Genomic DNA, 27,588 nt, shown 5'->3' with positions numbered 1-27,588 from the left:
GTCAGCGACGGTCGACGACCGCTTCGTCCCCGAGCGTCAGGGTCCCTCAACGTCGAAACGAGACGTTCTTTAATGGACTTTGTGTGTGAGCCCTGCGCCCGTCAGATCCTGCAGCGCGGGCGTCCCCGCTACCTAAATGGGTCACCTGACGAAAGTAATGGGTCTGTGGGTCAGAGCGTTTCATAAATCATGCAGAGGAACCGACGGACAAAGGAAGAGGTGGAAGTCTGCGGGAAAGAGCGAGGGAGGGAGCGGTAAAACGATATCAGGGGTAGATTTTGGCGAGAGAAAACGACATCTGAGCGAAGGGACGGTCCAACGAAAGGTCAAGGACAAGGACCGACCCTTCGGAGACTCCCTCGGAGAGCCGGAGAAGACAGATGGCTTAAAGAGGAGTCAAAGACGAAGGAGGTCCCAAAGCAAATAAACACACACGTCTTTCCCCTGGGACAACCTCATACAGTCCCCGTCGACTCCCGCCTGAACCTCAGCACAAGTCGACAAACGGACTCTGTTCGTTTTACGCAATCTACACGTTAGCGTGCGTGCTTTTGTCAGGATCCCATCACGGGGGAGCGCTAGTCTCGGGCCAAAATTTGTCAAACATGAATTTCGGCGCGTTTTTGCGACACGTCGTCCGGCGAGAGCGAGCTCCACGTCAGCACCCGGAGCCGGGAGTCGCCTCTATTTACATCTCATTAAGAAAAGATGGCTGCTCTGCCTCTGCGGTCTCTGCTTCAGGACCCCATCTGGTGTGTTCACAATAACATGCATCATTTCATTCCCCGCCTCAGGGGGGTTCACGGCAGGCCCGCGTGAACCTCGGACCACTTCGCCGGGTCCCGCCTAAAAAAGGGGAGGGGCGATTTTAGCTGACTGCAGGAATTCAAATCACGCATTACATTCCAATCACCGCGGAAGATGAAAAAACACCTGCCACGGCGATGTGGAGCACAATAATATATCAGGCTTTTTTTTTTTTGGAGGGGGGGTGAGAAGGACCGCACAAGGCTCACTGACGGGGGTTGGGGGTGAACAAAGCACAGCGATGGAATGTGATCCTTTGTTGCAGAGCTGATTAATGAACTGCCCCTGTGGACCGCAGCTGGAACCCATGGCATAATAGCACAAGGCTGCGTGCGCTCGCCTGGGGGGCGGTTGCGGTTGCGTTTGAACAACTACGTAGGAATCCCGTCTGTCTTTAATTGGGGTCGTGTCATGTGTGTTTATATGAAGGTTGGGATTGCGTGATTTTTTCTTTTTTTCGCGCTGTCTTTGGTCCCCGTCGGAGATTTTTTTATTTGTTTGTTTTCAACGTTGTATCTATACATCTCTACGTCTCCGCTCGTCACCTTCTCGACGCAGGTTTGACGTCACGCTCCGTAACATTTTCCACAAAGCACCGGACTATGCCTTTAAAGCATGTGGTTGAGGGTATGTGCATGCCTTAGGTGTTTTCACGTGCGCAGACCCGTGGCGTTGGCCCAGTTTCCAGATTTATTATAGACAAATGTTCATGGGACGTTTAACTGACTGAATTGATCATCTGAATAATTTATATGCGCATGTATAGCAACATCCCGCTGCAAATATATGAGGAGGAATTCAACCATGCTGAAGTTTCCGTCGTTCTTTTCATGCATGCACATGCGGCGTACTTAGCCTTACCACATTTACACTTGTGCAATGTGCATGAATGAGTATATGTGCTAATGCGGCCATTTAACTGCGACGTCCCATTGGCCGAAAGTATTTTCCTGTACATGCCTCTTTGTTCAGCGCGGCTCAGCAAGCTCTCTCCCCCTTTCATTTCCATCGTGCACCCCGCCCCCAGCGACATTGCATCCATCTCTTGGTCTCCATCCAGTCGAGGACCAAATTTGGAGGAAATCCTTGGCGGGTGTCAGGATGGTGTGAAAATGGCTAAGGCACGGAGGGGGCGGGGTGGACGAAGGGATGCGGTGTTACACAGCCCGGAGAAAAGTACACCCTCGGGACAGAAATCCAATGTGCTATAAACCGTAACAGCCCCATAACGGGCAGATTTTTAATTTCCCAAACTCCGCGGCCGTATCTCATCCGCCGCCACGACTATCCCGCTGAGACACGTACGAGCCAGGGCTGCGGTGCCAACGCCGCTCACTCGGCTTAGGAGGAGGGGGAGTGGAAGCTGTTTGAGCTGATGATCTAAATTTAAAAAAAAAAAAAAAAAAAAAAAAAAGAGAGAAAAAAAGGAATAACTTCAATAGAATTAAGAAATGATATTGAACCAAAGCAACCCCCCTGGTTTTATTCTAACAATAGTGATCCGTATCATTTTTTTTACATTTTTGCTGTGCATAAACGCAGAAATGCAGGAACAAGATGACGCATGCGGTTACTTCCTGTATCTGTGTCACATGGTTTCTACCCGTGCGCTTACTAAGAAAGCAAATGGGAGCGCTAATCACGGCCATCATGCCATACATTTTCAATCATCATACATTTAGCAAGAATATAAACGGTAAAGACGATAAACACAAATATTGACTTTGACAAAATAAAGCCCGAAGATTTCTTTTTACGGCTACTCGCTTTAAAACATCCAGGCGGTGGTTTACACCTGATTCACCCGTTCACACACACGCAAACTATCGGGGACAACTTGGGGTCCAGAGTCTCGCCCACAGATACTTCAGCATGCAGATCGGACGAGTCAGGGACGGAACCGCCTTCCTTCCGACCAAAGGGGCATCTCGAGCGCTTTTGCTCGACGACATTTTGTCGTTCAAACTTAAAAAAATCACGGATGAGAAAGCATGATCCAATCCTTGTGACTCACACATTCTGCACCTGGTATAGATGTGACCCATCGCGGGTCGATTTTGCACCCACGGTGTTTGGTATTGATCTGTCCAAGCAGAAAGTTGGGGCTGAGGTCGTGGGGTTAGCGGCACAGAACCGACTACTCCGGTTCATTCGTGACCAGGGAAACGCTTGAGAGCAAAGAGTAGTTCAGAATATCCCGCTGCTTGGTAGTTGTGAGCTATCCGGACAGATAGAAGCGCCGCAAACGTAGCCTGGCCCGAATGCTACTTTAATACTAGCCACTCTCGGCGACGGGACCTCAAAATCGGAGATGGTCGCAAAAAAGGTTCTTCCTTCCTTCTTCAGCTGTTCATCCCACCACTTCCACGCGATGATGTTTCTCAATGAACATTGCTAACAAGGCTAGCTGCGGCTTGCATCATACATCCGTTTGCCAGTAAACAAAGGGATTAGGATAGTAAGCGTCCACTGACGACAGGCTATCCGGTTTGCAATGTTAGCAAAAGCCGCGCTATGGCGCACGTGAGAAGTCGCGCCAGCATGAAAACGACTCCACGAAGCCAAGTCCTCTCTTCCTCCTCCATCATCTTAAAAATATCAAAACAAATCCTGCGCCGGCGGGCTAACATCCACCCATCTGGCCGAAAGTGGTCGAAAATTGCTAATGCTAGCATGCGCTCAGGGAACTCCATGTTATTAGCTCATTCTAACTAGGACTCGCCAGCCAGAAGTGTCTTTTTTTTTTTTTTTTGCATTGTGCCCCCAAATTCCCCAGTCCTCAGCTGTGAATTCCCCTCTTTCTTAATCCTGTCATATTTCGCCTTCACACACACACACACACACACACACACACACACACACTCACATATTAGATACCTTTCTGCATGTTTCTAGCTCAACCCTGGACATGTGTTTGAGGAAGATCATTCACCGTGCATCATTTATCCACGTGCGGAGCGCTCTGGGCTCCGGGGCAGAGCGTGCCATCCGAAAACATGCACATCTTTCTCCATCTCCTCCGTCCGCAGCATCCCTTCCTTCTTTCCCGCTAATCTTCGGGTCAGGTTCGTGTCCTGTGCGTCTCTGACGTGATTCACCGGGGAGGGGGAAGAGAGCTGGAGGGAGGAGGTATGGTTGGATGGAGGGGGACGGGAGGAGAGATGGACGGCGGGGAGAGCGAGAGAGAGAGAGATGGAGGGAAAACAAGCTTTGAATACAGATGAGCTGACACACATAATGCATGCCCTCCCTCCGTTCCTCCCTCTCTCTCGCTCCCTCTCCCTCGATCAATGTTTCCCACACATTCGGATGCCCTCTCACGCACAGTTTCCTCCACTCTCTCTCTCTTTTTCTCTCTCAATCCTTCCCTTCTCATCCTCAGCAGCCGCATGCACGTAAAGGACACCGCAGCCACTTTGGCCGTTCGCCGGCGGTAGTTTGGAGGCGATCGCTTGCTCGCGTGGGGTTTTTGGGAGACGGTGCCGTCGCGGGCGTCCCTTCATCCGGCCGTCTGAGGAGCCGCCGACCAGAAGGGGAACAGGAGAGCGGAGCGAGAGGAGGGGTGGAGGAGGCGGAGGAGGAGGAAGAGAGGAAACACAAGCGGCCGGGCGGAGGGAAAAATTTCACGCCGCTTCACCGTCATCCGATCTGACATGGCCACCGCATAGGAATCCGGTGCCACGGCAACCGTCAGCGCGGTGACGAGGTATCCTAGGTAAGGGGGAAAAAGAGGGAGGGGACGGTAAACAAAGTAAATGGATGGCGGGTTTTTCTTTCTCCCCTTGTGGAAGTGACTGACATGCATTTTCTGTGCTCCAACTGGGGTTCGGATGTGAGTGTGTGTGTGTGTGTGTGTGTGTGTTTGGGTGGGGGGGGAGTGTCACTCTGTGGCATGTTGTGTATTTCAATGGAAATTTATTCAGTACTGACTGAATCCCATTGCGGTTTTACTACCCCTCTTCACTTTGTCCTGTTAGTAGTGGAACGGAGACGCAGTTAAATCTGGGGAGTGGGACGGAGACTGCGGCGGCTTGACTGGGGTGCATTTTTCGGCGTTTGTTAAAACGTGCCGGAAAACGCCGGGCGAAAAAGGCAAGACCGTTTTTGCCGACAATGGCGCGCGGCGTGCTGCACGCGTACGTGCGTGCACACATGAAAAAGGAAGGAACAAATCAAATCCCAAAAGGGTCGGCGGGCCCGGGATGCTTCGCGGTGATGGACCGTTGCGGCGGGTCTGCAGGCGGATGCCGGTGGCGTCTCTGCACATGTAGAATGATCTGCTGTGTTTCGGTAAAGTCAGAGTTGAAGCTCACGGACGCCGCCTGAGTGACAGCTGGCGTCTGTAGCGCGCCGTTGCTACCCCGGCTGATTGGCCGCTGCGGCTCCATCGTGAACCGAAAAAAGAAGGGACGTGTAAATCTTCTCTTTTTTCAGAGGCGGGGAGTGGAATACGCCGCTTCATGTGCGAGAGCGTGGGCGTACGATCACAAACGCGCACATGTACGGTTTGCTCCGGTTGTGAAGGGCTGCCGAGCCAGACGAGACGGGCATGTGGCCACCACGCGTGGAGCGGAGTACTCGCGGGTCAATCTCTTGACCGGCTCTCCATTGATGCTAATTCAACTTTGCGTTGTCTTTTTTTTTTTTTTTTCTCTCTTTCTTCTTCTCGTCTCCACCATTTTGTTTTCTGATCTAATCCGATTGGTCGAGTCATCGTGTCGTTGCTTATCCTCCCGGTCGAGCATCTGTGGACGCTGTCCTTCCCGACCTTAAAGCAGCCCCCCCCCCCCCTCCCCCGGCCGAAACCCCTCCAGTCTTGGGTTTGGTGTCTTAAGTCTCCTGATTGATGACCTATTAGAGCCCCTTCGTCTTTCACTTGCCCTGTTATAATCAAATCAAGCCCAGCTGGCTCCTTTCTACTCTCCAAGAGCTACGCAACCATCAGTCCAAACACCATATTGTACCCCCCAACCCCCCCTGCTTCATGGTCCTCCACCTCTGCAGACGATGGACCGGGTAAATAATCCCAGCAGCAGCGGAAGAAGGCGCGAAGCAGATGAACTTATCGGGGTTACTTTTAATTTTGGTCCGTCGATCCATCTGTCATGATTTTCCAAGGGTACCTGACCCGGACGCAAAAACACTGAGGAGGTAAGGCATTTTAAGGGGTTTATTACAAAGCAAGTGAACGGATGACCGTGCTGGATCCAGGTAGCCTCTGGGGTCACGTCACAGGAGTCTCAGGGACTTGCGAGGAAACGTGAGATGTAGAAATCTGGAATCGGGAACAAGGAGCTTGCAAGGAGAGACATAGAATTCTGGATTTGGGTGACTGCGGAGATGAAGATCCAACAGGAAGGGATGAACGGAATCCCGGAGAATGATCCCAAGCGGAGGTAGGTGAACAATTTGGCGCCGAAGGGGTGGCTGATGATCCGCACCGCACATCTGCTGGAGTCCACCCTCCTGCACGGCTGCTGCTTGACAAGGGCCTCTGTTTGGGAACCCCAAAGACCAATGACCCCGGATCCCAACACCACCTGTCCGTCTTCAGGTGTCGCGGGGGGCAACAGAGAGGCCCAGACCTCCCGCTCCTCGGCCACTTGGTACAGCTCTTCTGGGGGAATCCAAAGGGGTCCCCGTGCCGCCCAAGAGATATAGTCCTCCAGCATGTATTGGGGTGTATTAGCCTCCTCCTGGTGGGATGTGTCTGGAAAACCTCACCGAGGGAGGCATCCAAGAGGCATCCTGATCGGTCGCCTGAGCGTCTGGCTCCTCTGGATGCTGGAGAAAGCTACTCTGACCCCTTCCTGGACGGCCTCAGCTCCTCACCCTATCTCTAAAGGAGAGTCCAAGAAAACTCTTGTACCCGTGACCTTATTCTTTTCGTCACAACTTATAGCTTGCGGTCATGGGCGAAGACGGGCAACGTGGATCCCCTGGTAAATTGAGAGCGTTGCCTTTTCGCTCAGCTCCTTCTTCAGAGTCATCATCACCGCTGAAGCCGCCCGCCGATCTCCCGCTCCATTCTTCGCTCTTAGGTGAACAAGACTTGGGGCACAATCTCATCCCAAACCCCAAAGATAGCTCTGCACCTTTTGTCCTCGGCCGCGGACCGCTCCTATTAGCGCTGGAGATCGCGGTCGGCTCAAGCCGACAGAACGATGACGGTAAAAGATAAAACGCTTTTTGCTAGCAAGATCCCGCGGTGGACCGACTCCCTGTCTCGCTCTTTCAATTTACCTTAATTTCTGGACTATTTAGCGCGCCTCAATGTGAGCCGTGCCGTCTAGCTGATCGCTACCTTGGGCTTCCTCCTGCGCACTAAAACCGTCAGTTGTCTTTTTTGGTGTCGGAGTTGAATGAACTCAGAATTTCCCAGTCATTTCATCAGTCCGATGCGACCAGGATAAATGTGTTAGCGGCGTGAGGCTCATTAGCCCCCCCCCCCCCCCCCCAAAATCCATATATTAGCAGCATCGTTGGTTAAGTGAAAAAAAAGTGGCGGCTTATCGTCCGGAAATTACAGTATGTATTGTATATTGTATATGTATGGCAAAACAGCTTATCCCAAATTCAAGAGTGACCTTTAATCTTTTAGGTCCGAGCGTCTTATTCTTAGTCTGAATATATTTCGTTTCGCTAAACTAAAACCAGAATTACATCATTTCTGCTAAAAATCAATTTGAACCATGTATGTGTGGGCCTGAACATGCCGTTCGGGGATGCGGCAGGTTTTACCGTTTCTATTTTTTTCAGTTAAATCACCGGCGTCCCAATTATGTGCTAATAACGATCAGGAACGTCTCCATCTCCCGACTCTGGCCACCACGCTCCGAAACGGTGTTTCCTCGTCTGGAGACCTGCCAACCCACAGCCCGTGAGCGTGTTTTCTCAGCCGTGGGAGGGAGCGCTCTTTGTGCCGCCTCCCACGGAGGAAGCCGGGAGGAAGCAAACCTCCAGCAGAATCTCGGTGTCCTCCGCTACACCGAGAGACGACTGTGACTTTCAAAAGGGTTTCTTATCAGCCTCCGGTTGACAAGAAACAGGGATGATCCCTTTATCTGTCACTCCCTGTGTGTCTTCCTCTCGCTGTTTTTCTACACCTGAGGCTGCCGGTTGTTCACCCCAACGTGCCGACGCGCACAAACACGCAGATGCACCAACAGCACCGGCTCCGTCTAAAAGCGGTCCTGGTTGACATATCGCATTGTTCCAAGCCCCGCTAAGAGCTTGGCTTCATGCCTTATTCATTTCTCGGGCCTATTCTTTTTGCCGAGATTAGCGGGAGAAAGCTCTCCGGCGAGTAACACGCCACATGCAAAAGCAGAGGCTTCGTGAGCCGTGATGTCTTTCGAGCCGTTCATGACGGCCCCCTTTTTCTCCGAAAATGTACAACACGACCGAATGTGATTCAGGATCCATCAAATGGAAAGATATTTAGTTTGAGTGTAACGTTAGCTACAAACGGTACTCCACAGTCCTTTCCCGTCTCTTCTGGTGTGCACCAAGGCTCGCAACTGGGGCCCCTTCTAATTCGTCATTCACATGCTCCCTCTCATCCAGATAGTCGCTAAACGCGCCATCAACTTTTATTTTTACGCAGATGACACCCGGCTCCATATCTACTTTAGATTCCAAATCCCCCCTCTACCTTTCGCCCTTTCCCGAAAACCTCATGCGGACCAAGTTGCGGTTCTCCTCCGACTTTCTCAAAGTTACCGGCAGCAAAACGGAAGTTCTTCTTGCAGATACACCCTCCACCCTCTCCGTCAACACCTCCTCCAGCTGTCCCTCTGGTTGTCATCCTAGATGGTACATTGTCTTTCCAGAGTCGCTTCGCCTATTTCTATGTACGCAATATCAATAGCCTTCTTTACTCCACATGCCTTTCTTGTCCGTAGCCTTGTCACCTCCCAAATAGATGACTGTTACTCCGTTCTTTTCAGTTACCCCAACAAATACTCGGGCCCGGATCATAACTTGGACCCCCACAGTCCAGAAGACCAGAAGATCACCCAAGTCCTTCAGCAGCTCCACTGGTTGCCCGTAGCTTCGGAGAGTAACTTCAGCATGCTGCTACTGACCTGTAAATGTATCTGCACCGCAGGCCCTCCATACCTTCTTCTGTTCTCCCCGGTCTTCATCCACGTGTCTTTCCCTCTGCCCGCTTTTAGTATTATGGGATGCAGAGCGTTCAGTTGCTCTGCTCCCAGTTCTGGAACCCCCTCCCCGACATCAGAAACACAGACTCTCTTCCTGACTCAAAGTCAAAACTGTTGAGACATTTGTTCGAACTTACCTCCGCTCTGTAATCTTCATTCTAGCCGCTGGAAATTGTTTTCAATCTTTTTATCTTTTTTTGGGGCTTTCTGTAAGGTGACCTTGGGTCCTTAGGCGCAGTTTTTTTTTTTTTTTTTTTTTTTTGGGTGGTAGGCGGAGACAGACTGCTGGAAGGGCTGCGCCTCCCTCAGATTAGGTCCGACGTGGATGACATGACAATTATGGCGTCAACCGCACCATGCGGTAGCAGGTAGTCGGAAAAGTTAACCTGCAGTGAGCCAGGATGAAAAACAAGCCAAACGTTTCAATCAGTAAAGGGAAAGTCGTAGATAAAGGTTTGTTGTAAATGGTGAGGCGGTTCTTATGGTGCAACAGAAACCAGTGAAGGGTCTGGGAAGATGGCTTGGCACAAATCTTGGTGATAAGGGACAATTTGAGGAGTTGAAGTAGGAAATGATTCAAGGCATTTCAGGCATAGATTCGGGAATCCAAGGAAAGCTAAAGTCGTGGTGTTTGCAGTTTGGGTTCTTGACTCAGTCGATGCGGCCATTGACAGCGTATGAGGTTCCCCTGGCAGTGGTAGAAAAGCTAGAAAGTGATCGACTCATTTACTAGGAAATGGTTCGGAGTTCCATTGCGTAAGTGGAGGGAAAGGCAAACCGGAGTTGCTCGACTGACAGAGGAGTCCAAGTGTGCTAAGGTCGGACTCGAAACGACTCTCACTCGGTCAAAGGATCTAGAGCAGTGGTTCTTAACCTGGGTTCGATCGAACCCCAGGGGTTCGGTGTGTCGGTCTCAGGGGTTCGGCGGAGGTCAAGACACACATTGGTGATGACATCACTGGCCGCAGGTGATCACGCTACATAGCTCGGCCTATCCGTGCTGCAGGGATTTTGGCGCGATCAGTTGTAGTAACTTGTGACTGTCGTGATGGTACGTCATGTGATTTCTTTCTTAATATTTTAATCCCTTCATACTAATTATGTCGGGCAAAAAAAGAAAGCGGTCGGAAGAACACGTACAATACGGATTCACATGTATGACGGAACGTGATTGGAATCGATGTCCTAACTGCATGATTTGCAAAGACAAGATGAGCAATTCTAGTCCGGCACCGGCAAAACTAAGGGAAGGCTTCCTTCAGCTGCATGGAGACGGGAACTACAAGAACATAGCGCTCGCTGAATTCAAGGCGAAGGGAGCCAGATTCGATGAAAAGGCTACTCCGCCTGTTCTTTGCGCCCATCGACGAAACGATCCTCGATCCAATAAAGAAGGGTTCGGTGAATGCGCATGTAAAACAGGTGGGGTTCAGTACCTCCAACAAGGTTAAGAACCACCGATCTAGAGGTTAGGAGCGAGGCGCCCGTTGGTGGATGGGGGGAGAAAGTGGAACCCAAAAGAACCAGAGCAGCAAGCACAGGAGCCCTAAGACAGAGGGACGTCATAGGACAGGTGCAGCATGGGCGTGGAAGCTTAGGGTCGAGTGTCGGACATCCAGTGCAAAACAAGGCAGCCGTCGTAGAAAAAGAGGTAGACGGTGGTTGAAGAAGTACACAAGCGAGAGCGTGCTGTCAGACGCACGCCCAGACATCGGCAACACCGACTCTCTTCCTGACTCAAAGTCAAAATTGGAGAGACCATCTGGTCAAACTTGCCTCCTGTCTTGTAGTCTCCATTCCTGGAAGTCTTTTTCAATCATTTTATCTTTTTTTTTTTTTTTACTTTCTGTAAATTGACCTTGGGTTTGGAAATAGCAGCAGAATAAAATGTATGATTTACATGATTACATAAATGTCAAATAATTGGCCAGTCAATGCAAGGTTTTTTCAGCCAGTGAAATAGTTTTCTGTAATCTGTTTACATGTGTGTGCGGTAACGGGCAACACACTAGCCCAGGGGTCGGCTACCTTTACCCCTCGGGGAGCCATTTGGACCCCTTTCATCACAGTAAAGAAAACACAGACAATTAAAAGGAATTAACACATATAACGCATAGAACGTTATATTATCTGCCTTTATGCTATGTGTAAACAAAATATGTGCAGTATTTTTTTTAAGTCAGTGAGCAACTGCAGAGAAAATTAAATTACATTTCTACATCCCACAAAACATTATGACCTCGAGAAAAAGACATCGGCTTGAAGGTTATTTTTAATCTATTTGAGTCCTTCTTGAATTCAAGAGAACAAAGCAAAAATGCCATCTTATTAATGCTTAAAATGCTGTGTGCTTATTAAGAGCGACACAGATATTTGAACACATGTTATTGAGATGTTACACATTCGCCATAATCTTCAAATTTAAAATCACATTTTAAAAATGACAGACTAGAGCATAGGTGTCGAACTCTGGTCCGCGGGCCAAATTTGGCCGGCAAAGCCATACCAAACAACTACTAGAGCTGGCCCGCCTGGATAGTCTTCAGTGCGTGTATCGCTAATTCTACAAATCCCAGAATTTTCTGCTGGTATTTTGGCACAAAAATCACAACAGGACCCATAAACGCCCTTTCCTCTGTGCACAGTAGCCATAGCAACCTTATGCTAATACTGGCACCCTGCTACTTAGGCAGAAAACAGGATTTTGCATGTGTGCAATATTACGTGACATATGGTATAGTATTAAGCTATGCTTGTTCCGTATTTCATTTTTAAGCACAACTTGTTTCGGTTCATTGTTCAATCTGGAGGAAGATTTTTTTCAATGAACATCACTGTTTGCCCGCAACTTTGTCCCAGTTTTGAATTTTGGCCCGCTGTGTATTGTTGTCAATCTCTGAACCAGAACTTGGCTCGTGTTGGCTAATGGACCTTAGTGCATGCCTGTGCATACAATCAGGAATTGACTCCTTACATCGTATAAACAGCATATTGTGAGTGACGAAGTAGGCTTTGCAGGGGAGCTGAGGGACTTTCTAAACTGTTGTGTAATATCTCCTCAGGGTTGGGTAGACCTACTTGTGGTTAAACCAACCCTGTGGTCATTGGAGGTCCCTTGAGTCCCTGGCGCTCCCCGGAGTCCCTAAAAGAAGAACGGGAGTTGCTCCTCTTCTGTTGAACCATCTTCCAATCTCTATCCGGGGGAGGGGGGGCAGACACCCTCTCTTTGTTCAAGAATAGGCTTAGAATATTCTTTTTTGTGAAAATGAGCGCAAGACGTGCCCCTATGTACCATATTTTTCACACTATACGGATGTAAAATCCTTACATTTTCTCCAAAATTGTCCATGCACCCTATGTATGAATTCTTTTTGTGCTGACTGACCTTGAGCCAATTTTATGTGGCACGCTGCGCTCAAAAGGTTCGTCTTTGGTAAGCGACGAAGCCACTTCACTTGATCGACGGTGGGACTGTTCCCACCTGACACGTGGACGTTGTTTAAAAGTAAGTCCTCGGTTGAATATGGATCGCAACGTCAGACAACGTGAGATAACTAATAATGTAGTGCTGGAGTACAACGTTGGAATACAACCTCAAGCTAACATCAGGCGTCCGCCGTCGCTGGCAATGATAAACCAATCAGAGAAGAGTATGCTTACCTCTGTCACTTTGTGCAATACTCGACACAACATGAGGACCCCCAAAAATGGCAATCAATGGTATGGAAGTGGTGGAAGCAAGCAGATGAACTGTGCCAAGTACCAAGTGAATAAATTCGACTAAAATTTGTTTTGCTTTATATACCGTATGTTTTATCATGTGCCTTAAAACGTATACGTATACGCCTCATGTATGAAAATCGACCTGTTCATTGATATTGCGCCTTATAATGAGGTGCGCCTTATGGTTCGCAAATACAGTATGCTGCCATTGGCTCGCTCTGCTGATGGATATCCCATGATACACTTTTCTTATTCCTCCATCTGTTCCTACCTTGTGTGCATTGATGTCCCATCTTCAGTCCATGATAGTCACCTCATATCTTCTCCCGAGTCTTTTGGCGTTCTCATGTGGGAATGTCGGGTTTCAAACATCTTCAACAGTGTGGTCCAAACTCGCATCAGACATACATGTTGGGAGTTGGCGCCATACGGTCTCAAGGTTGCCAATAGCAAACAGAATACCCTAAAGCATTCTCAACCACAAATAAATGGGTCAGATATTTATTTTATTTCCATTTCTTTTATAGTTGGACTAATGAGCCAAGGACCGGCAGCCATCTGTGAATGGTCACATGATGTTGGCGTCGCATCACAGCTTCGGAGAATAGAAAAGTTCTTCTCATCACGTCCACGCTGTCATATTTTCCCTCCAAACGGGGCACCATAGGTGAAACTTTCATTTCAATCCACGGTCTCATACCTGAGTGCGCACGCCACGGGGATCGGCCAGGATTGGCTGCTGCAACCTCGTGACTCTGTCACAATGATGGCTTTATTCAACAGCTGGATGGTGAATTTATTCACTTGTCTGGAGGTCTATTGAGAAATAATGATTTTTTTTTTTCTACTGCAACGTGTCTGGGATGGTACAACGGTACAGGGGTCGGCACTGGTCCAGGGTCCCCGGTTCAGTTCTGACAGGGGGGCCCCTTTCTGTTTGGGGTTTGCAGGGTCTCCCTGCGTCCTCCAGTTTCCTCCCATGGTCCAAAAATATGCAGTCATTTCACTGGAGACCTTAAATTTGCCCTCATGTGTGAATGGAGTTGACGTTCTCTGCATGGCGGGTGAACGAGAGTGTGAACGGTTGCATGTGGTCCAACCCATGTGACCAAACACACCTTTTCACAAAAACGTTTTCTCCTAGAGTTTAAATAATACAGTATACCCTCGTCTTTCCCGGGGGTTACGTTCCAAAAAGAACCCGTGATAGGCAAAATCCGTCAAGTAGAAACCTTGATTTTTTTTTACGATTATTATACAGTTAATGCAGTCATTAACCCGCAGAGCTAATGCAGACCCCATCCTTACCATGGTCTCGTTGCGGACAGTTGCAACCCTTTTTGCATCCTTATTAAAACTTATTGCCGCTGTCGTCCTTATGTTTTTTTCTTCCTTCTTTATGGAACGAACGGAAGGTTCATAAATTCCGCAATGCCGACCTACAGCCGCATAGCTTTTACCTTCCCTTAGCATGTCCAGAGGTTTAACTTTATCTGCAATAGATAGCATCTTCCGCTGCCTTTTGGGCCCTGCCGCGGGTGCTTTTGTCGGCCCAGAGCGTTTTGTCATCATTTTGGGTTTTAGAGAAACTCGAAATTGCAAAAGAATTTACACGTACATGATGTAAATTTGGCAAGCTGTTTTACGTACGTGTACGTAGCATTAAACTGAAACGTTATTGACGCACAGGTAGAGAAGAAGCAGAGTGACTTTTTAGCCAATCAGAATGCAGAACACAACGCACGATGCCAATCCGTGAAGTAGCGAAACCGTGAAAAGTAAACCGCTTTCTAGCGAGGGATCACTGCTGTGGCTTCATTGGAGATTTAAATTATCCAGATGTGAATGAGAGGGTGAATGGTTGTTTGTCTCCACCGTGCATGACGTGTGAAAGAGAGATATGACGTGCCAATGAGTGAGTGAACGCTTGTACGTTTCTATTGGAAATGTGATTGATTCGGTGAATAGTTCTATATGACGTGGGAGTGAAAGTGACTGGTTGTATGTTTCTATGTGATATGAATGAGAGAGTGAATAAATCTTCGTCCAGGCGTCAGCACCTAGAGCCGCACGCCCTCTCCGGATCTTGAAAATAATAAACGAGTATTTAATTAAAATGTAATTTATTTAAGTTTGCTCATTTTTAAAATTCAATTTTAAATTTGAAGATTATGGCATCTAAGTAAAATGTGTTAAAATAGTTTGATATTTTAAAATAAAATATAATTGAATACAAAAAAATAACATATAAAATATAACATTTTATATTTTTAATAAGCGGTTAATAGATGACTGCACACAGAGAGAGGACACCATTTTTGGTTCCCAGCCGGTGGATAATTTAAGTTTGGCTTTTTTTTTTTTTTCATAAATACAAGAACAACTCAAACAGTATTTTGCTTTAAATTAACCTTCAACCCAATGTCTTTTTTTTCCAGAGTTCAATATGTTTAATTAAATGCAGAAATATCATTTCGTTTTCTCCGCAGTTGTTCATTGATTTAAAAAAAAAACAAACAGACCCAACACATATTTTGTTTCTACATAGCAGAAAGGCAAATAAAATAACATTATATGCCATTTTAAGTCACGTGTGAATGAGAGAGTGACTGGCTGTATGTCTGTGTGTCATATAAATGGTGGAGTGAATTGTTGTACGTCTGTAAATGTCGCAGAGGGAGTGAAAGTGTCTTTTTTTTGCGTGTCCGGTGACGACCGAGACCGCAGGATAAATGGTTATATTATGAATGAGTGAATAAATAAATGAATAATGTGAGGTTGCAAGGAGGGTCGTAGTTGTCGCTGGAGTTCCTCGTCCAGGCTGAGCAGTGACCGCTTGGCCGGTGAACCGTTCAGCTGCCGCGACTGGAGGAGGAAACAGTTTTGTGAATTATAAACAAAAACAAAACATTGTACAAATAACTGTCCAAATAGTGATTTAAGCGATTAAATATTGTCGTTTTTGTTCGAGAGCAGCGCCTGGAGTGAGGATGGAGACTCCGCCGCTGCTTGCGATGTGACTTTCCCGTTTGTTTTGTTTGTTTGTTTTTTTTGCCCCTGCTTCCGCGGACGCCTGCGGGCGTCGCCGACCAAAATAGAACGATTCCGATGACTGCCGTGATAAATTCGGAATGCACATAGCCTCCGGCGCAAAAGCAACGAGTTCCCCTTTTCGGAGCCAAAGTCATATATAAATAAATAAACCCTTTCACGGAAACAATGTGCCGTATAAAGTGGAGCGGCGGCGCCGAGGCGACAAAAGACGCGAGGGGAAAACCTCGGCCATTCATCCAAAGCGGGACGGCCCTGATTGGATTAATCCTGCTCTTCGGATGTGACCGGCTGACTAACCAGACCCTTTTTTTTTGTTTTGTTTTTTTTTTTGCTTCAGGGTAAAGAGCGCGACAGCTGTTCGGAGGGGACACGCGGTCCGACAGGAGGCGAGATGGCGGCGGAGAGGCCAGGTGTGAAGAGCAGCAGCTCCATCGTCCCCTGCTTTCTGTTCGTGGAGGTAAGAGGCTGAACGAGCCGTGCACACACACACACACACATGCGCAGACACACACACCCGACTCAGAATTTGTGATGACGCCCCGCTTGACCATCACTGGCGGCGGATAATCGCGCTACATCGCTTGGCCGAACTGTGCCGCAGGGATTTTGGTGCGCTTGGTAGCCTACTTGTCGCGGCGGTACGTCGTGTGTTTTCTTTTTTAATATTTTAATCCCTTCATGCTAATTATGTTGAGCAAAAAAATAAATAAAAAAAGTTGTTGGACGAATATGAACAATATGGATTTACACGTACATGTATGTGATGGGAATCTTCGTGCTAAGTTGAGCAATTCTGGTCCAAAACTAAGGAAACACGTCCTTATTCCTTCCCATTCCTTATTGTGTTTTTGTGTGAAAATCATGTTTTGCACGATGTTGATGCACGGTTCATGTTGTGCACCCATGTCTTGAATTTGAAAAAAATCATATTTATTTTTCCATTAAAGAAGGTTTCGGTGAATGCGCATTTTAAACCGGTAGGGTTCAGCACCTCCGAGAAGGTTAAGAACTATAAAGCTAAGGGGAAATGTGAGCACCTTTTGGTACATTGGGAACTTTTTGCATTTCCTAGACCACACGTGTCAAAATCGAGGCCCTCATCATTTTATTAAGGAGTAGTTACATTTATTTTACATTACATTTGGTTACACTTATATTGTTACCGTCACGTGTGGCCTTTTGAGGGCAACCGTTATGCTAATGTGGCTCTCGGTGAAAATGAGCGTAACACCCCTGTCCCGGACGATTTTCAGGAGCTAGATTGTCTCTTCATGGATTCAGACAGCAGAGGGACGGCGGACCTCGGCTCCGAGAGCCCTTCTCGCTCCCACGCTGAGGCGGCCTCTTTTTCGCTCCAATAGGAACTCGCTTGGTAGAGCCTATAAGTTACTTACAAGATACTTCTTGCAGATTGCGGAGCGCCATTTTTAAAAACTGTCGTGGTTGCCGATCAGCTGTATTTTTGTGACAAAATGGACAGACCGGCAAAAAAAGGACCGACTAAGAGGTCCGAGCTCTTCTGTCCTGCCTTGCCACTCAGGGGTTTCCAGGGCTCAAAGTTAGACATCGGCCTTTTTGCCAAAATAAGTCCGGAAATAACTGACAGTGTCCCTTTTTGTGGCTCCTGCCACGGGACCAGACTTTGGCCAGGAACTAATCAAGCAAGGATGGTTTATTCAAAGTCGGGAAATTCCAGGAGCCACAAAAACGGACAAATTGGTGACACCAACGTGATGAGGTCTCGCAGTTTCATTTTAACAGTCTTTGCAATAGGAACTGAAATATTGGTGTGAGGTAGAGGATTCTACAATTTGAGGTAGGGGATTTTGCAAGTCCCTCTCTTGACGTGAGTATCCTCACTTCACACAAGGACTACAATCAAAATAAACAGTAAATACAATGAATGCGTGTAAACATAGTGCTTCACGATCACGATGCAATATCCTAACAACAGCGGGGCGTTTCACAAGGCGAAGCCGTGCAGGGAGAAGATAAAAATACTCTGATAGTCCATTGTTATTGTTTCCGCTATGTAGAACATAGTTGCCCCCACAACTTTGCTCTCCATTTTTTCTTTGTGTCCCTCCCTGTGAGAATGCAAAACTAAAAAGTTCCCCTGTAGGAGGACGAAATTCAAGCCGGACGCGTTCTAGAACGGCGTTCCTGGAACTTTTCCGTTCAAAAGTGGCGATCGGGCGACATTTTCCCATCAGACGACGTCATTTCTGAATGCGGGTGGACGGGGCCGTCAGGAAGTGCAACGTCCCTGTTCCCCACTGACAGTTGAAGCTTTGCAAATCTGCGTTGCTGCGTTTGCGCTTGTATTTAAAAATCGTGCCAAAGGTCAACCTTCAACCCGACGTCTTTTTTTTTCCGGAGTTCAAATTGTTTAATTAAATGCAGAAATGGAAAACGAAACTGGAAACCAAAATGACATTTCTGCATTTGATTAAACATTTTGAACACCGGAAAAAAAAAAAAAAAGATGTTGGGTTGAAGGTTAGCAATCTCACAATAATCTGAGTGCATATTTTCCCGTGCGTTTGTTTGACAGCACCGAAAATGACTTTTGGCGCGATTTTTCAATGCGAGTGCGAAGCATCATCCCACTCTTGACCGCTTGGGATTGCTTGGATGATATTCCTGTCGATTCCCGTGGTTCCCGAGCAGATTAAGATTAGAGAGGATCCAGAAGTGTGTTGGATCTCCAGGTATCCCACGCGCTTTCAGAGCAACATCCTTTTCAGACGCGCGCACGATCCTCTCTGAAGTCGTGTCTTCGGCTACAGCGAGCTGCATAATGAGCCGGCAGGAATGCGGTTGCGTTTAATCCGCGCTCCGCTCCCAAACACGTAGGCGGGTATTTTTTCATCCCCCCTGCCGTTTGGGTCTGTTCAACTCTGAGGTGGGGGGAAGGGCGGTGGGGTGGGGGGGGTGGGGATTCCACAGCCAATCAGCTGTCTCCACGTGAACCTGGGAAACACCAGCGTTTCACCCCTCGGTGGTAAATACACTAGGAGGGCTCTTCCTCACGGGCCACTCGGCCGTATGCTTCCCGCTCTTATCTCGCTCCTCGGGTCTAGTCCGTCATCTGTGTTTAGCAGAGCATGGAGGCGATGGCGGTGGTTGGGAGGGACCTGTACACTCAGCAAGTCAGAAACGAAAAGGCGGCGGGAATCGTCTTTGGATGCAACTCTGGAGCAAAAGAGGTATATTCGAAATAGCCGTTGTTGCGGTTCAGTTTGGACTCTGAATGGGCCAAATGTTATTTCAAGTAGCGACTACGCTGTGACTAGAAATGCTGAATTTGAGCACATTGCAAATGAAATTCAAAATGTTATTCAGGTGATTCGGGCCAGGTGATGTTTTGATGACCGTGGACTATTCCATCCAATTCCGGGATCTTTCCACACAGGGTTTCTTGACGGATAACGCAATAATACGATGCCAGAGGTGCGGTTTGTTGTTTTCCTTGGAGGCTAAATTTTAGCGTACTTTATGCCGATGTAGGTTTGTATTCCTTCAACGTATTCCTTCTCGTTGTTCGTTAAATTGCCTCCCTTGTGCGGCAGCGTTTCTCTCGCTGGACATTTTAGGGTGCAATTATTAATATGCCCAATCCCTAGGATGCCATCACTTCTCAAGTCATGAACTGGACTCGCATTGTGGGAGATGTAGTTTGTGGCCAACATATGGCGTACTAATATAAAGCGCACAGCGTAACCTCTGTACTTTTAAACCATTCTCCTGTTCAGCTTGAGTTTGACACGTGGTTCAGAGAGGAAGATGTGGTGTAATACCTTCGCAAGCTGCCTAAAATTGTCGATCAGACTGGCGATCGGCTACGTATCCCGCCCTTGACATCCATGTTGCTTTGCGCCGGAGGTCACAGCGTGTCGCCAGTACCTTTTCATTGCTTACATCCATCATGGATTTACCCGGAGCTCCATTTAAAGTCTGTCCAGATCGCTCCTACCCGGGGGTGGGCAATTATTTTGGCTGTCAGGCTACATTTCTTATTTAATTTCTATGCCTTGGCCAACTAGATATCAAGCACATTGAACAAAATGAAAGTTGCAATTTAAATATTTTGTCATTTTATTTCAACTTTAAAATCATTCATGATCAAATATCTGTGCAGACATTATTTTGTATGTAATCATCCGTACAATATTAAACAAAAGGAAAAAATAAGGAGTTTCTAAATTCAATATTGATTGAAAATACAGAAAGAAAATAGTTTGGCAGGTTGGATAAAAAAAGAGAAACGGGCCAGATGTGGCCCATGGGCCATAAAATGGGCCTAGGTCTGCTTCTACCTCTTCATCAGTGTCCTTTCCTCAATGCGGATGCTTTGAATTCTGAGAAAACTATTTACCTTCTCCTTTCTGTGGAGTATTTGGAGGTTTTCACACCAACGCGACGCGTTACTTGAATTTAATTGGACTCGCTGTTATCAGTGGGCCGATTATTCGCACGCGAAGAAAAGCTGGCAAGAAATGAAAGCGTCACATCGAGGCCAAAGGTATGGGAGGGTAAAGTTACTGAGAGTCAAGTGACGGTGACGTCACGGTGTCCTTTGTGCTTCCGTTCCCGTCTGTAGACACATCATTCAGACCCTGGGGCCTTTTTTGTTTTCACTTCGCATCGTGAGCGCGAACTGCCGAACCACTCCGCTGTCTCTAAACATGATGACATTATTTACCGTGGGGACCTTTGGAGGTTCGAGCTGTCAACACCTCAGCCGCTGGGATCTCGGTTTGATTTCTGGAGTGTTTTTGAAAACAAACAGACTCAAATCTGTCATTCAGATACTTCTAGATACCGCATCTCTACTTCAATAGAGACGCAGACATCACAAGAGCCTCGGGAAGGTATCGTGCAACATTACGACAAGGACCCAGCTAACGGACGGATGGATTTGAGGTGATGCAAACTTGCGGTCTAGTCAGATGTTATTTCTAAGGCGTGACATGACAACCCAGCGTTCTAATGACACCTTCCACGTTGAGGCGGTCTGGACCACACTCTTTGAGATGGTTGACAGAAACCCGACATTCACCCCTGAGCAAGCGCTTTGCAATGGCGGAGAGGAAACTCTTGACTTTTACCGGTACAGACATCTTGGACAAATCCCATTTTAATGTCGGCGGCCTTCTGTCTCGACCGACAGGGAGGATAAAGAGAGATGGGCAGAGACATAGCAACCAAGAGTGTGTCAGAGATAGGGGGACAAATTACCTATTACCGTATTTTCCGCAATATAAGGCGCACCTGATTACAAGGCGCACCTTCAATGAATGGCCTATTTAAAAAAAAAAAATCATATACAAGGCGCACCACATTATAAGGCGCATAGAATAGAAGCTACAGTAGTGGCCGGGGTTGCGTTATGCATCCGCTAAATGGAGCTGCGCTAAAGGGAATGTCAACAAAACAGTCAGATAAGTCGGTCAAACTTTATTAAAAGAATACAAACCAACGTTCTGACAACACCGTTCACTCCCAAAACAAGTCAGTGCATTCGCAATACGCTATCATCCATACCTGTAGCTCTGACCGGTATTTGCGCTGGCTTTGTTGTAAACGGTGTATCTCCAACGCCATTTGTCACAATTCAAAGCGTTTCATAAAACGAAAGCACCGAGAAGGGCCGCCTCTAAGTTCATTGACGTTCCTGTCGCTAGCTAGCGCTGTTGCCTTCATTTCGAATAGTGACTGTAGAGACGCTTCTACTTGCCGCTCTCTGTTCAACAACCCACTGTTCAAGATTGTCATCTAACTGTAGCCATCTTGCTTTGTTTCCTCAGAAACTCTGCTTAGTCTTCTCTACTCGACACAGGTCATCTTGTCGCTCCTCCACTTCCATACCATTGATTCGTTAATGTTGAATTCTCTCGCTGCTGCTCAATTCCCGTGTTCTACTATGTGACTGATTGCCTTGAGTTCAAACTCTGAGTCGTTAGCTTGTCTCTTGAAAGGTGCCATTTTGGGGTGTTTATACACACACACACACACACACACACACACACACACACAAGAGGTGTGGGACTGGAATTCCCCTTTACCGTTGTTACCGCTGCTACTTCAGTGACGCGCGCACACACACACACACACACACAAACGGAAATGAAAATGCATTGAATCGCTTTGTGATTTATCCCAGCATGCACCGCACGTTACTTCTTCTACGGGACAAAAATGGAGTCGGCGGCCGCTTCCCATAGTTGCAAGACCTCTTGTGGCTCAATATTGATCCATATATAAGGCGCACCAGATTATAAGGCGCACTGTTGGATTTGGAGAAGATTCAAGGATTTAGGTGCGCCTTATTGTGCTGAAATTACGGTACTATTAGTACACAATAGTGCTGACAGTTGCAGGGTAATAGCTAGAGTGATACGCCCATCCATTTTCTTTCGCCTATCTTGCTCTCTGGACTGGTCGTCAGTTACAAATACAGACAGACAACCATTCAGTCATTTTTCCGAATGTTCTTCTGATTAACCCGCTGAGTGTTTTTGGACTGTGGGAGGAAAATGCAGAACCCGAAGGAAACCCGCACAGACACATGCAAAGAACATGCAAACTCAGAAAAGTCTCCCTTTTCAGAAACAAACCGGGGTCCTTTGTGGTCACCTTCAATAATAATAATAACAACAATAACAATAATCATAATAATCATAATAATCATAATAATCATAATAATCATAATAATCATAATAATCATAATAATCATAATAATCATAATAATCATAATAATCATAATAACAACATTCATGAATGGAGTAAGAATGGCTTGGGCTATTCCTTAGCAGAGTTAGCCCACGGCAGTGCTACTAAGGGATAGCTAAGGGATACTAAGTTTGCTAACTGTAAGCTTTGTCAAAAAGCAAGATTTTGAACGCAATCTGAAACAAAGACGGGGTGTCTGCCTCCCGGATGGAGATTAGAAGACGGATCCAAAGAAGAGAAGCTCATCTCCTATTCTACTTTTAGAGATTCCCGGGGACCACAGCTAGCCCGGCGTCCTGGGAGCATAGAGATCTGACTCACGGAAAGGGTTCTGAGAGTTCTTTGAAATGTGATGGCGCCTGGCCACCTAGGGCTTTACAGGCGAGGAAAAGAATTTAAATTCTACTGAAGGCATTTAAGCATAACCTGGTGCTGTGTTGTACGTCATCAGGTAATGGTGAATTCACCGAGGTCAAAACTACAAGACAGGAGAATCGCCGCAAAAAATAACAGAACGTACCCTTGCAAAAATCCAAGATACTGGTGCGAGTATTCACCACTTCACTTTACCAAAAATGTCAACCGCAAGTCAAAACTCGGGTGATTATGTTCTCACACAGAAGAGCGATTGGACTTAAATTCTATGTCCGATGGAGAAACACGAATGGGCGTCCGCTTCGAGGGAATGAGGACAAAAGTACAAAAGCAGAAGTTGCTAGACCATAGGTGTCAAATTGTGGCCCGCGGGCCAAATTTGGTCCGCACTGTAATTATATTTGGCCCGCAAAGCCATACCAAATGACTATTAGAGCTGGCCCGCCGGTATAGTCTACAGTGCATTTATCGCTAATTATACAATTCTCAGAATTTTCTGTTATTGTTTTGGTACGTTAATCCAAACAGGACCTATAAACGCCCTCTTCTCTGTCAACAGTAGTCATAGCGACCTTATGCTAATACCGGTGCCCTGCTACTTATGCAGAAAACAGGATTTTGCATCTCTGCTAAGTAATATATTGTGCAGTATTAGCCTATGCTTGTTGCATATTTCGTTTTTAAGCAAAACTTGTTTGGGTCCATATGAAAAGGTTTGTTATTATATCTGGAGGAAGATTTTTTCAATAAATATCAATGTTGGCCCGCGACTTTGTCCCAGTTTTGAATTTTGGCCCGCTGTGTATTTGAGTTTGACACCCCTGTGCAAGAGCTAGCGTGCACTGCGGCAATCCATCGCTAACGCCGCCGGAACCGAATGACAGATGGATGTTATGATATGCCACTGATAGCGAAGGGATGTATCAGAGTAAATGCTTAAGAGGAGAATTTCTGTCAATACCTCACATCATATCATCCGCCAGGTTTTCTGTATTCCGATTGGACGGTCGAGGTACGCGACGTGTGTTTGCAAGAGAGCGATTCGAACGACGCGATCCAAACCGAGCCACGAGGAGCTGCTCGTTTATTTAGCCCCTTCCCTCATCAGCAGTTTCCATGGAAACCAATCAGCCAGACTCATTCTCCGTCCCCGCACCCTTTCTTCTGACTCCTTTCATCCTCGCTGCCCTAATCGCGTGTCACAACCTTTTCAGCGAGCGGCGCCCGCTGAGCCATCTTACTCCGCACGTCTCCTCCATTTTGCTTCGTGGCCCTCGTTCCGTTCTGTCGCGCCCGTCTTTTGAATCTCATCCTAGGGGGAAAATTCACTCCAGCAGGCCGCCATCCCATCATCACCTCCACGATCTATCTATCTATCTATCTATCTATCTATCTATCTATCTATCTATCTATCTATCTATCTATCTATCTATCTATCTATCTTGCTCCATCCATCCATCCATCCATCCATCCATCCATCCATCCATCCATCCATCCTCCTTCTATCTATCTATCTATCTATCTATCTATCTATCTATCTATCTATCTATCTATCTATCTATCTATCTAGCTAGCTATCTATCTAGCTAGCTATCTATTTATCTATCTATCTATCTTGCTCCATCCATCCATCTATCTATCATCTATCTATCTATCTATCTATCTATCTATCTATCTATCTATCTATCTATCTATCTATCTATCTATCTATCTATCTATGAAGGTAACATATTAACCCACAAGCTAAACTGGGTATCTTAACTTGTATGTTTAGTTCCATAACGTTGCAACCAATTAGGTTTGATATTGACCCCAGTGAGGAGGCCGTCATCCAAGCCTGAATTGATTTACAATTATCAAGTCTTGCAATGATCGATGCCGAGCATTAACCAAGTTCACGTCAAATCAAAAAGCATCGAGCTCCCTCTGTCCTCTCCAGCTGAAACACATCCAGTCTGATCCAAAACGGCGGACGGTTTCAACCTCCCCGCTGTTCTGCGAGGAACGCCGCTTCACCACTTCGGACCGTGACGCACCGCCGTCTCACGGAGAGGAAGACTGGATTATGTTTGATTTAGAGCCTCTTCATCTCGGCGGACGATCGATCAGGGGAGGGATACGGTGTCTGCTTCTGTTTTTTTTTTTCCGGTTCCCGATTCACTCGATGAGGACTTATTTAGGATTAATATTCTGGTTGGAAGGAAAAAAAAAAATGCAGATGCAGTAAAACCACTAGAGGGCACTGTTGTAACGGAAGAAACGTAAATCCAACAGCGGCAGCTCTTTTCCATTCACAGACGTCTCGACAGGGTGCGTGGCATAAACATCGACTCATGCTTATTTTTCTCACTTGTTTAGAATGACTTTAAAAAAAACAAAAACAATCATTTTGAGCGCACACAACCTCCTGCAACACAAGACTTATTAACACCCGAGCGACATGCGGAGCCGGAGGAGGCATCCTCACCCCCCCGTTTGGTTCCTCTTCTCCTTTCCTTCCAATCGATTTTTTGCCGGCGAGATGACAAATAACATCGACGTCCCTGTGAGACAGACAGCGGGAGGGAAGACTCGGAATGCAAAAGTCTCCAACCGGAGACGGAAATGGGAGATTACTGGAAAAAGCGGAAGTGGAAGGTACGGTTTGTGCAAGTAGTGTACAACTGGGCGCAAGCACAAAAGTCTATCTCGCGTTCCATACATAAAGAGGTACGTCCGTATCAAATATCACCGTGTGCTTTAGGTCACTGTGGTTGTTAAGCAATACCTCTACTAGCAGGCAGATCAGAGTTCAGAGTTCACTTCCGGGTTCCGCGATTTGTTTTTGCCATTAAATACCGTATTTTCACAACTATAAGGCGCACATAAAAGTCTTATAGTTTCCTCAAAATGTGCGGCACGCCCTATAGTGCAGTGCGCCCTGTGTGTGTTGTTTTAAGGTGGATGTAGTAGAGACCACCATGAGAACTCTAAAGGGGGAAGTGTGGGTGTTGATTGTATATAAAAGAACGGGTATGAACACCGTTGTTTTAACAACCCTGAAAACATCGCCGACAAACACATCCAGCCCGGCCACATCACTAACGTGGACGAGGTGCCGCTCCCTTTCGACATCCCGGTGAGTCACACTGTGGAGAAGAAGGGGACCAGCACGGTAGCGATACGCACAACGGGGTACGAAAAGTCTTCTCGGAGACCACAGTTTCACTAAGAGTGGAAGGCAGCGCCGGGCGAGTTACGACACAATTTGCAAATGGATTGTAGATGCTCGGGCTGACGTGTCTGCTGGCATTTTTGTTCGAGCTTTCAAAAAAGACGGCATCATTTCCGAGGAGCCCAACGGCACGGAAAGCGACTCTGACAGTGAAGAAAGTAAACCTGGCATGCTTGATGGAAATTTAGCGCAGCTGTTCGATGAGGACTTCGATGGGTTTGATTGATAACGATTACCGGTAAAAAATGTGAATACCAAACTCAGTTTTGCTCCCACTCTATTTTTAAATACGCAGACTTGTATGCTTGTATGTGTTATTGTTGATGTAAGGCGGACGTAGTAGAGGACACCATGAGAACGTTAAACGGGGAAGTGTGGGTGTGGATTGTATATAAAACCCGCGCCCTATAATCAGGTGCGCCTTATGTGTGTGTTAAATACAGCAATGGCACACATAACTGAGACTGCGGCTTTTAGCATGGTGCGCCTTATGGTCGTGATGATACGGTACATGTTGACGGAGAAGTTTTTCCCCCTGGTTATACTAACACCATGTTGTGCTCTTCTTCTGCGTGCCTTTTGTTATTCGAACTTGAGCATACCAGGCAACGATGTCCCTTGACCCCATGCCTCCCGGTGGTACCACTCCATCTGCAAGATTCCCGTGAAGGTACAGAATTACTTAGAGGTTACAAGGCAGTGAGAACCATCGGGGCTTCAAACTCAAGGAGAGAAACTGGTTTTGGTTTACATGAAGGTACAGAGTCCGATTGGCTTGGACTTTGGGTGGAGGAGCCGGAGGTCCGACCGCGTGGTCAACATTCACATGACCTGAGGAATATCCTGAAGATCCGGAGAATCAGTCGTGAGCTTTCAGAACACCACCATTACCCTTCGACCCCCTGGGAGATCAGAAAAGATCGGACTCCTGTGAGTTCTGAGGTGCCTCGCCTCATTCCCAGCCAGGGCGGAGGAGGCATCATCGCTGCCGACCTCCTCCAAAAAGCCGGGCGGTATTTCAGAGTTTCTTGATCTGTGAGTTGCTCTGCCTGAACACCTGAATTCAGATACCATCCTCGGCAGGCCCCCTGTCTTACCCTGTAACCAGGGTCCACCACACGGCTCTAGAAGCAGAGGACGAGTCCACGTTCTTTAAAATGTCTTCCGGATGTGTTCAAGTTAAAGAATTGATGGGCTGAAGCAACCATAAATCTAAATGTCTAGATAATAATCATGTATATTTTGAAAAATCAAGGATGACGGATGAGGAGATGCCCAGTGTCTTCTCCTTCTCCTCCGGCTTCACTGGCTCTGCAGCCTTCTCACTCTTCTCACCCCTCCACATCTTTCTCCCTTAAATAAACTTTTAGAACTTTGATCATGCAACAAAATACTCCTTACGCTCTTTCTCATTTATATTTTATGCTACCTATCCTTTCATCCAGGGTCGCGGGGGAGCCTTTCCCAACCTTCATTGGGCGAGAGGCCGGTTCCGTTGATCGCGTATAGACATAC

The 27,588-nt window shown here is 47.1% G+C and overlaps 1 protein-coding gene across 3 annotated transcripts in view; it reads left to right on the top strand.

The window, feature by feature from the left end:
* The first annotated feature begins 3,918 nt into the window (after positions 1–3,918).
* Positions 3,919–27,588, top strand: part of plppr2a (phospholipid phosphatase related 2a) — a 50,780-nt gene continuing 27,110 nt past the window's right edge. Inside the window, exons 1-3 of one of the 3 annotated variants that reach the window (XM_086170631.1) lie at positions 3,919–3,936; positions 4,190–4,522; positions 16,087–16,206. In XM_086170631.1, coding sequence (XP_086026757.1) covers positions 16,141–16,206 — 66 coding nt within the window. In that variant the 5' untranslated portion in view covers positions 3,919–3,936; positions 4,190–4,522; positions 16,087–16,140. Of the gene's footprint in view, positions 3,937–4,058; positions 4,523–16,058; positions 16,207–27,588 lie in introns of those variants that run through there. The other 2 variants (XM_086170632.1, XM_086170633.1) reach the window with 2 other exon arrangements.

This window comes from Fistularia commersonii, chromosome 23 (genome assembly GCF_037954325.1).
Source record: "Fistularia commersonii isolate RoL2024-O1a breed Wild chromosome 23, RoL_Fcom_v1.0, whole genome shotgun sequence".
NCBI classification, from domain to species: domain Eukaryota; kingdom Metazoa; phylum Chordata; class Actinopteri; order Syngnathiformes; family Fistulariidae; genus Fistularia; species Fistularia commersonii.
This window is presented reverse-complemented; position numbering and strand designations above follow the sequence as displayed.